The sequence below is a fragment of the Corvus brachyrhynchos genome, unplaced genomic scaffold (assembly GCF_000691975.1).
Source record: "Corvus brachyrhynchos isolate BGI_N302 unplaced genomic scaffold, ASM69197v1 scaffold83, whole genome shotgun sequence".
NCBI lineage: Eukaryota > Metazoa > Chordata > Aves > Passeriformes > Corvidae > Corvus > Corvus brachyrhynchos.
Window position 1 is genome coordinate 5,939,807 of NW_008238464.1, and position 11,085 is coordinate 5,950,891.

Sequence of the window (11,085 nt, forward strand, 5' to 3'; positions counted from 1 at the left end):
TGCATCCTGAGCTGCACTAGGAAGTGTCAGCCCCAAACAGAAAACTGGTCCAGAACATATGACTCACATTCAGTCAGAGCTCATCGTATCCCAGTAACACTCATGTGACAACCACAGGTTGGAACCTGTGGTGGTGTGGTTACTGCTGTGGGCTTGGCACAAAGACAGGCTGGGCACTGACTGCCTGCCTGCTGACCCAGAACAGCTGACCAAATAAAGGAACACCATTACCTGGAAAATAAATCACTAGCAGAGCATGGAAGTGGTAAGTAACAAACCACCACGTTTCCCCACAGCAAAAGGATCTGTTACTGATGGACAGCTGCACATTCTCACTCCCTGGCCAGGTAACAGAGGCTGGGACTGCAGAGCCATGGGGTCTGGCATCCTGGCTCCTTTTCCCTACTTTCAAACCCTGGTACACACAAACATGGTCATGTGCACCTACAAACACAGGCACAAGAGCAGCAAATACAGAGTGCTCAAGGCAAAGCCATCTAGCTTCACAGCCTTGCAGAAAGCTGGCAGCTACCCCTGGGACAATCAGAAAGGACAACAGAAAATAAGCTAGAGTTACATCTGACTTCTTCATCCCAAGAGAAAAATCTGTCCTAATTTCAAAAGAAAGTACTAAACAAAAGAGAAAAAGCAGGTGGAAGACTTGCTGTGATAAACACCAGAGAAAATTGTAGACATGAGGCGCCTAAATATCTTCTCTACCAGATGTAAAATTTTATTTGTTGAGGAAAAGAGCAAAGTCAATCTGTCCATCTATAATAGTAATTATATATTAATTAACCAGATATTAGAAAAACCATTTAGGCATGGGTATCTCTTTTCTGTTACAGACATCAACACCAGAGGGACAGGAAGATTTGCAAGTGGAAAAAAAACCCAACACATAAGAGCTTTTTAAGGAGAGAGAAAAAAACCAAACAAACTTGTGACATGCAAACTTATAAGCTTAAAGACAATGGTGAAAGCAGTGACATTTATCAGCAGAGAATGATGCTTTAGTACTGAAGTATCAATATTTTTGTCATTTACTTACATTTATGATGGTATTAATTTCAGAAACAGTCTCATCATCAGTAGGAAACTGGTATATCTGGATGCCATTACTAATTAATTCACTCATTATTTTCTTCTTGAACTCCTCTAGCTCAGCTTTAGAAATGCTGTCTGCTTTGCCTATAACTGGTATAATGTTCACCTATTAATGACATAAATTATACAAAATGTGTGAGACTTCAATTTTGAGGTGGGAACTTTTGTAAATAGAATTATTTTCTAATAAGCTGTTTAAAACTTCCCCCACAGTCCAAAATTTTCCATCAATTAAAAATATTCTCAAAGGCATCATTTAACAAACTAGCAACCAATTATTCAATATACTCCCTTAAAAGTAATTGATTCTAAGAACAAGGAAGGAGGTCTCACAGAGTGAAGTACTCAAAAGAAAGCAGTGCCTACTTATTAACTAAATGCCATTAAGTATTTATATCTCTGCTAAAAAAATAGATTGTTTAGTTCATAGCAGCAAGGGACATGGCTCAGGTGTTAAATGAAAGCTGACAGTCTAAATACACAAAGAAAAAGAAGCTGGCTACCAAATCCTGCCTACCCCTGAGCCTCTTCCTTGGGTTCCTTTCAGCTACATCTTCTTCACCTCACCACTGCAGCAGTTTCTCAAGTGTCTGACATGAGCAGAGGAATGACAAAGGCTAAAACATCTTGCTTTTCCAGTCTTTACACTAATTATTCAGAACACAGAATTCAGTTCTATTAAACTGCCCTATTTCCTAAAATAATTATGGCAGTAACTTGGAAGGCTGTAATGCCAATTTTTTCTTACAAATCCTATTGCCACTCCCAAAATACACATTTTTCAGAACTAAATGCAAATAATGAATGCCAATATCCAAATATTTTGAAAGAACAATATAAATAACTCCTCCAGATTTCAGAAGATGAAGAGTTTTACAGAGCTCCTTGATCACAGATGCAAAAAGGAAGGAGAGGGAGGAAAAAAAAGGAAAACACATATACACTTTCTATTCTTCTGAATATTCTGTCTGAATGGAAACACCTAAATGTCAAGAACAGATTCAAAATGGATATTTTTCAAGTAAGACTTCTGTCATAAGCAAAGTGTCCCAAAGAGTAAGAAGCAAGCCAATTCTGAAGTATGACTTCTAAGGTTACATGATGACAGTCCTTAATTGTGTAGCATACACGATCTAAGCATATATGGGGTAAAATATCTAAAATCAAATAAAATGATGGAATATATTTTTTTAATAACTGAACTAATTTAGAATTGTATAAACAATCTGTTACAGCTAGGAGTAATTCACACCTTCAATCAAATTAGCTGGGGGACATCAATTTAGGTTTTCTCTAATATAGGTCTAAAAATAGATGGAACACAAAGTCCTCAGAATTAAATTAACCTCTACTCTGTCTCTTCAACATGAAACTTTTTCAAGCACTCATTAATTAGGAGAGAATTTCTTAGAAAACAAATAGCAGAGGAAGTCTACCAAGGAGAACAGTAAAAAGCAAAATCATCAGAAACTGTGATTACAGCTGTCAACACTGACATTAAATCACCACCACTGTATTAAAATTGAAAAGCATAATATTTACTCTGGTTTTAGATAAGCAACAAAGAATGAAAAGAAATACACGTATTTGAAATTACTGTTGGTTGGAAGAGCAGGCTGATTTAAGTGTATCTCTGTGAATCAATATAAAAATTTCTGAAGATCCTTTCTGGAGGGAAAAAAACCCAAACTAAATCCTCACAATACTGACTTAACCATAACCTGTATACAATTCTGCAAGAATGAATTAGAACTGCAGAGCTCTTAGATGAATAATCACTATTCCCAGCAAGAAAGGGTACAGGGAAAGATTCCCTTTATCTGCAAATGAAATCTGGCTGGTCTGTGATGATGCCATCCTAAGCAAAACTACAGGATTTTCCAAGGTCTAAATTCTTAGCTAGTCATCCAACTCATAATAGAGAAAAATAAATTGACCATAGATACTCTGTTTTTTTTCTTCAAGGACTACAGAGTACAGGATGAACCTAATCTATTCCAAGAACCCTCTCGACCTCTGAGCTGTGTAATCTGGTATTGTTTTGTAGCAGCAGACCATAACAAAAGCACACAGTGCACACTGTAGTGGATTTAGGAAGAAACTCAAGACATCTTTGGACACAGATTTACACATCTGATGGATGCATGTGGCTGTATCATCTTTGTACGGAATTCTGTACTCAGTGAATGCACCCAGGGACTTCCACATCCCAGGAAATTCCAAGCTCTTCATTACCACTAGGACAACGCAGTACTAAAGCACCACAAACATGGCTCCACAACGAGATGGAAACTAAACTACAGCTAAAGCATATAACTCTTTCTGTGTGTACATGGTATTTCTGTAGTAAGATCAGAAAGAAGAATCCATTGCAAAGGGATAAAACAACAGATTTACATGTGGTTCATGCACTCTCTGTGCCAAAGCAGGACTAAAAATATTTGCAGTAGGTGGCTAGACGCCAAAATTCCCCAAAGCAGAATTACTTTTGGTTTATCCTCATGGAAGTATTTTCTCAGGATACTGGGACTTGAGGATCTATATCCTTTTCTTTTGAAAGAAACACTTTTAAAAGAAGTTCAGTAAAGAGAGGGCACAACCTAGAAACCAACAACATAGCACATAGAAATGACCCTGCACTCCCCTACCCTTGTACCACCATATCTTCCCTCTGCTTGCTCTCTGCTATTGAGAAGCTCAAAATGCAAACTACATCCACAAACAAAATAACAAAAATCCCAAATGTGCTTATCAGCCACAAATGTGGACTAGACAGCTGATTTAATCCTTGTTATCTTGGAGAAACTTCTCACAAACAAGAAAATGCAGAAAGAAAATTTAGCAGGAGGGGCTCTAGTAAAGCACAAAGGAAATGGCTAAAGGCACAGCAAATGCATTTAAGTTTTCAAATTTCTCAACATTTCAACAAATTAAATCCAAATAATATAAGGTTTCTTAAAATTGTTTAAACATTTAGCTTCATCCAGTTCACACAGCCCTATTACAGAAGAAAGTTAAGGATTTAGAAAATGCAAGTAATTTCACTAGAAACTGCTATTTTAAAGCTTTCTAAACAAATCAAGATGTTAAAACACTACTGCAGCCTATCTTAGACAAAGCCACGCTGGCGGGGTGCTCTGTTCGTGACACATGCCTCTTCAGTTATCTATAACTAAGATCTTCACAGTGCTGCAGAGCTTTTTATATGCCAACTTTCCAGCAGCCCCAAAACTAGAAACAAGCTTAATTAGAAATACTACAGCACTTATGGAAGGTACCCTATCCAATCTCACTATGATGTTTACAGTTTAATAAAAGTAAAGTTGCTGTGGTTCTACCTTTTTTACTATTTTTTCAAACTTTGTTATGCTTCTTTTTTCAATGTTCTTGCTGGATGTCTCTCTCCTTTTGACTTGTAAATAAACAAGTGATGAACTGCAAGCTACTTGCAGAGCCCATTTATTCTGAACTTGAAGTATACCAGTGCCAAAAAAAATTACAAAACCAAACACATCAATATAGAACTGAAAGGTGGTAGTGGACCTAAAAGCTACAAGATGCTTTAGAAAGTAAGACAAATTCTTGGAACTGTTTCTAAGTCTTACCTTACTGTCTAGGCTTCTCATAGTTAACAAATCTATGGTTTTTAGGCAACGGCCTGTAGGTGAAATGAAATAGAGGCAGACATGGATGCGAGTATCATGGTAGCTAAATAAAGAACGTATAACTTTCAGTTCCTCCTTGAGATAGGCTTCAAACTGTGCATCTATATAATCCACTATAGGCTGATAGCTGTAGGAAATAAAATTTAACAACCAGGTATTAGCTACTCCTAAACAGAGACAGACTAAGAAGGGAATTCTCTTGTATTGTTCCGTGGATTTTTGCTTTACATGTCAAAAGGCTGCTCAAGTAGGGCAGAAAATTACATGTACAGACTAATCTTAATTTCTGAAAAGCTACTCAAAAAAGAATTGTGCATCTAATACAGACAAAACACTTCTTAGCTGCCATTAGTGAAAAAAGCTACAAAAAGTTAATTATGATTATAATCGAACTTCCCAAGTGATGTTTTTAAACTTTTGCCATTGAGCTGTCGAAATAAAAAACTCTTATATTTAAGAAAGACACAAAAACCTCTTAGGTAGAAGAAAAGAAAGAATGTGCAACTAATAGTACCAAGAAACAGGATGAACTTTATCTTCTGAAGTACTGTGCATGAGAGAGCTCTTAAACAACAGACAAAAACTAAAATGAGAAATGTTAGAGAAAATAAATCTTATTTATAGTAAGTACAGTTTAAGTATACTTTATCCTACTTAAAACCAGATTCTAATGTGCTTTCAAAAAGAAAGTTTCGCTAGATGTAGAAGCAGTGCACCCTTACATTTCTTCTGCTACACAAAGTTTATAAACCAGATCAAATGCTATTAAAATCCAGAAGCAAGTGTTGCATAAAAAATTAAAAGAATGAAAAGGCACCTCCTATACCACACACCAAAACCTCTGATACCTATACTAGTACCTGCTTGCATCTCCTTCATCCAATTCACTAGCAGTAGCTATTATTGAGTCATATCATAAGGCATAGCTCTCATGATAAATGCGACTAACCTTCTTTTATTATATGAGTACCTCCATTTAGGTACTCATATAGCATAAATTCTTTACAATTAAGGTGAAAGAAACAAAATCTGCTGAGACAGTTCAGTACTGTAAAACCTTAAATTCACAAAAGCAGAGACTCAAAAAAGTTCTGAAAGCCACCAGTGTGCTGCCTCTGCATCTCCCAACTCAGCTGTCCAAAAAAAAAAAAAAGGCCTTTGGTAATCCACATGATGTTACTTTCAGTTTAAGGTCTTCAACATGTTACAGTCAAATTGTTAAAAACCCTGTAGATCTAATCTATATAATATACAGTACTTTATAATCTGCTTGGCTGTTTAAAAACCCTCCTATTGACCTCCCTGCTTTTCTCCACCCCAAAAGATACTACTGCATGTACATACATTTATAAAGGATTATATCCATAAAGAAAGGGGCAGAGTTCATCTGATTTATAAAATAACTTCCTACATGAAAGACAACTAGGTTTACTTTGACACACAGGGAGAAAGTTAACCATCTATTTGGAACACATGTAAGACAACCACTTACTACAAAGCCCAAAGAAAAATCAGCTGGCAATTGAGACCAAAACTTCAGCATAACATAGTGACAAGAGGGCACTTACCTATCTGCTTTGTTCATCTGGTCACCAAATCCCACTGTTTTTACAATGGTCAGCTTCAAAAGAACATTACTTTCCTGGAGTTCACAAGTCTGGGCTCTAAGTTGTACACTTGACAGAAAATGTGTTGATGGAGCATCCTCAAAATTGGTGTTAAACAAACTGCTCATCAAGGCTGATTTCCCAATTCCAGTTTCCCCTGAAGGTAAACAGAAGGGTTTGGGAAGACATTTTGCACATCAAATAAACACATAATAAGCACAGAAATGGTACACAAAAACTTCTCAACTGATTTCTCTGAGCAAAATGTATTTGTGCATTCTTTTAGTGAGCACAAAATATATTTTCTTTTTTTTTTTCATCCTACATATAAGGGTAAATTACCAGCTAATGAGTAGTGAGCAGAACAGTACCTTGACACTGATTTCTTTAAAAGTGAGAATTAACTTCCTATAGATTTAAAAAAGTTAAGTAGATAGCTGTGAAAACAGAGATTAAACAAAGGGTTTTTAAGAATAAGGGTAAAATACTAGAGCAAAGCATTTAATAAGTATAAAAACACTACAGTAATACCACCTGGGAATTTTAGAATTTTTTTAATCTGAAGCTCTTTGTTACAAGTGTAAGCCCAGTTTACTCAAAAGAATCCAAAAGGCTGCTGATAAATGAATAAATAACTGGCATCCATTTTCAACATTTTTTGGTCTTCGCATTGTTTACAAAAATGCTATATACTAACCCAAAGAATGAATATAAATAAACAAAGCTGGGACAAGGGGTGGGATTATAGTGCATGCTTAACATTAAAGAAACTGTTTAACACCACAACTGGATTTAAATTTCAGTCACTTCCTAATTTGGGTATACCACTAAAGCCTTAAAGCACCCAGATACTACTCACCAATGCAAAGAACGTTGAAGCAGAAGCCATGCTTGATGGATTTCCTAACCAGTTGGTCAGGTAAGCTATCAAACCCAACATGTGCAGACAAGGACAAAGTTCGACAGCCATCATTTTGCTACAGGAAAATAATTTTAAAATATCAGTTAACCATGGCAACAAATTAATTCTACTAGAAAGCTAGAACTCATTCCTTATGATTTCACATGCAACGAAGAAAAGCCAAAATCTGGGGAAAAAAAGACCTGTCAAATCAGCTTTTTTCCATGATTTGAGAAAAAATTAAAATTTACAGGACAATTTGCAGGCTTAAAATAAAGTCCAGGTTTTGCAAAAAACCCCAAAAAAACCAACAAAAAAACCCCCAACCAAACAACCTTATGAAACATGAATGAAATAAAGTAGACAAGTCCAACTGAAAATGTAAACTGAAAAATGTAGGGAGAAAATAGATCACAGTTGGTTTGCTCCTAGAAATTAGGAAAAAGTATTAAAAACAATCTAAACATCACAATTCAAAATAGAGAACATAATTAATCAGAGGAAGGTGCGTGTTATCAAACGGAACTCATTCTGAGGAGCTGGAACTGAAATTGCTATTTAGGTAAACTAATACATTATCCACACTCATTATATGCACCAGAACTCTGAGATAGCATTATATTGATTTCATTAGAAATATCTAAACGTGCACATTCCTTTTCAAACATCAGCTAGCAATCTAGAACCAGGACATCAAGGCAGTGAGCATACTAAAAATGCATAAGGCGAAACGAAATATCTTGGTTCACACAAATGAACTGTATTTTTAAACAAACATTACATATCAGAAGTAGAAACGGTGACAGGTCCATGCTATTCTTTCTCTTTTATTTCCAATCCACATGGAATTGGAAACCATTACTGTTTCCTGTGAACATGCACACAGTTAACAGCAGGAAATTTTTTAATTTAGCACTTAAAGCCCGTAAAAGTAGCACCTTTCCTAATAGGTATGCATAGCAAGACTCAGAATTATTGCAGATAAAAGGATGTGGACATTCCTCACAGCAAATACCCATCCTCTTCTTGATTTGCACAGGACTTCCTTGTATGGGACTACAGACTACACTGCACTAACTGCACCAACTCTCATTTTTGACTACTATAATCAGATAATTCCATTTTAGACTAACATGAGGGAAAATGCATATGCAAAGTGAACAATTTAAAGAGAAAATACGACATCTCTGGATATTAAAAAAAGTACATTCAAAGCATGTCTGAAAACAAAATTTCTCAAGCCTTCTACCAGAAAACAATTACTATTAAAAAGCGCAGAGAGACACTGAAAACTGTCAGTATCCTGTCCATTTAAAGACAAGTGTATTTGAGACAGAGTGGCGGCACATCTAAGAACTCTAGCTACTCAGTCTGATACTCAAAGCACCTCTATTGCCACTAATATAAGACAGTTCCTCTAACACAAACTATTCAGTCTCCACACCAAAAACCAGTGCAAGAGGCTCAGCATGAGTGCAGAAAGGACGCCCTTCATCTTCATGTCACCAGGTGAAATCCCAACCGTGCTGGGCTACCCTCAAAACCACTGCACTGCCATTCGTAACACTCCAACAAAAAAACTGTCGCAGGAATAAATTTATTTCCTTCTGATGTCCAGGTGTTAGAAAGATAAATTACTTTGTCAGTAGAATTGCCTTGTTAAGGTTTAGGACTTGACATGCCTCAGTGATCTCAGAGCTGGGGGAGGTTAACAAAGCTTGGAGAGAAGGACGTGTTAATGATACCGGACACAAAGAATGCAAAATTTACAGGCCACAAGGACATTTGGCAGAACTCCCAATATAAGGAAGAAACTAACAAAGCCAACTCAGCAACTATGCTGAAATCAGCTCCAACTAACTCAGCTCCAAGGCAATTTTGGCAGGAGGAGATTGTGACCAACTCGTGGACCACCAACTCAAGAAACCCACCAACTCAAAAGAAGAGAAAGATTCCAAGTGTGGCCTAAGTAGCATGACAAACGAGAGAATCACAAACCAATAGAAGGTAGAACACGAATTAAGAAAACTATGCAACTAGTAGCCAATGACCCTTGATCTCCCGGCTTGCTAAAATGTGTAAATGTAGTTTTGATGACTGGGCAGCTAGCACTTTGTGGGTTATCACCTAGCACCCTACTTTGCACAAACTAGAATAAAGAAATAGAAGTACCTTGTCTCAGTGTGTAAATTGTTGCTGCCTACCAAGCAGCGAGCCCTTATTCAGCACACCACCTCCCTTCCTTATGGAAGAATCACTGCGTAAACCTATTCCACCTGACCACAACTGAAGCATTCTCTTAATAGAAAAAAAGTAGCCTACATTTTTCCTTCTGAGATTTTCCAAGGACATCGGCTGTTTGTCCCTAACATCAGCACCTCATACAGCTTCACTCTGCTATTGTCTAACAAATATGCAGAGAAATTAAGTCCACAAAACTGACCACATGATACCCGCATTCTTACTGCTTCCAAAGAAATATCACCTAATTGATCACCTAACTGATCTAAATCGCATCTCATTCCTTCCCTCAACCTCTTTTTCAAAGGTTGAGCTAATTTGTCTGGATTTCTCCAGATTCATTACACTGGATGGGGCCCTGAGCAACCTGGTTCAGCGAAAACTGTCCCTGCCCTGAGCAGGGGGGTTGGAACCAGACAATCTTTTTTAGATCACTTCCAACCCAAACCATTCTACAATTCTATGATTTAATCAAATATTTGGTTTATATAAAGTTGTCTTGCCCATTAAAAACAGCATAAAAAAAACCCCATAGCCTGAGACAGTGCAACATTTAAAAATTATTCTTTCTTTCAGAAAGAAACTAAAAAAATTATTTTCTTTTAAAATTGCCGCATATTTCTGGCTAAAAGCTCGCAACACCATGCCGTTCCGAAGCAAAAGCTAGGTCTCAGACTACTACCACTCTGCATAAGCCTCTGCAGAACCAGACCAGCAGTCCAAGCAAGAAACTAGCTTGCTACTGGGCTTGTAGAGGTGACTGAAATTTGCCCTCCAAAACTTGAAGAAAACCGTAATCAATGTGTGCTTATGCAGAAGGTGATGGTCCCGCCAGCCCCAGGCAGCTACGCGGAGGCCCTGGGAAGGATGCCATGCCCTCAGCCGCGAGGGTGGACATCACCACATTAACGTGCCCATGGGCAGCCCAAATGTGGTTCTTCCGAGCCCCAAGTGGTTCTTCCTGCCCATGGGCAGCCCAAATGTGGTTCTTCCTGTGCCCCAAACAGGCACAGGAACTACATTCCAAGGGGACGTGCTGCCGTGTGGATGGGCTCAATGTCTGCAGAACATAAAGTTGACAGCTTTGCCATTACGGCAGCCCAAACGTGGTTCTTCCGAGCCCCAAGTCTTCCACTACTACCAACAGGCACAGGAACTACACTCCAAGGGGACGTGCTGCCGTGTGGATGGGCTCAATGTCTGCAGAACATAAAGTTGACAGCTTTGCCATTACGGAGAAGTAATTCTTCAATAGCCAAGATTCAACTTATTACTTGGAATACGCGATACGCCACGGGAGCGCTAAGAAGGGCGGCATCTGAAAACAAGTTCCTTTAACAACAAGTGTCCTAAAAGCCTGGCAGCTCTGGGAACTAGACGGCGTGAGGAAGGAGCCTTCATCTCTGCCGCTAACCCGACCTGACGCGACCCTCACCAGCGCCCAGCACGGAGCCGGGGCAGCGCCCGGTTCCCGTAGCGAGATGCAGGTGGCACTTCCACCTCTTCGCACGGTGTGACCGCCGTCCTCCTTCCCCTCCTGGTGCGGGCGCTGCCGGGCCCCTCC

The 11,085-nt window shown here is 38.4% G+C and overlaps 1 protein-coding gene across 2 annotated transcripts in view; it reads right to left on the reverse strand.

Annotated features, from left to right (window-relative positions):
- Positions 1 to 7,391, reverse strand: part of SEPT10 (septin 10) — a 20,884-nt gene extending 13,493 nt beyond the window's left edge. Inside the window, exons 1-4 of one of the 2 annotated variants that reach the window (XM_017737175.1) lie at positions 7,239 to 7,390; positions 6,341 to 6,536; positions 4,713 to 4,899; positions 1,052 to 1,213 (exon numbers count right to left, since the gene is read on the reverse strand). In XM_017737175.1, the coding sequence (XP_017592664.1) occupies positions 1,052 to 1,213; positions 4,713 to 4,899; positions 6,341 to 6,507 (516 nt within the window). In that variant the 5' untranslated portion in view covers positions 6,508 to 6,536; positions 7,239 to 7,390. Of the gene's footprint in view, positions 1 to 1,051; positions 1,214 to 4,712; positions 4,900 to 6,340; positions 6,537 to 7,238 lie in introns of both variants that reach the window. The other variant, XM_017737176.1, reaches the window with a different exon arrangement.
- Between the last annotated feature and the right edge of the window lie 3,694 nt (positions 7,392 to 11,085).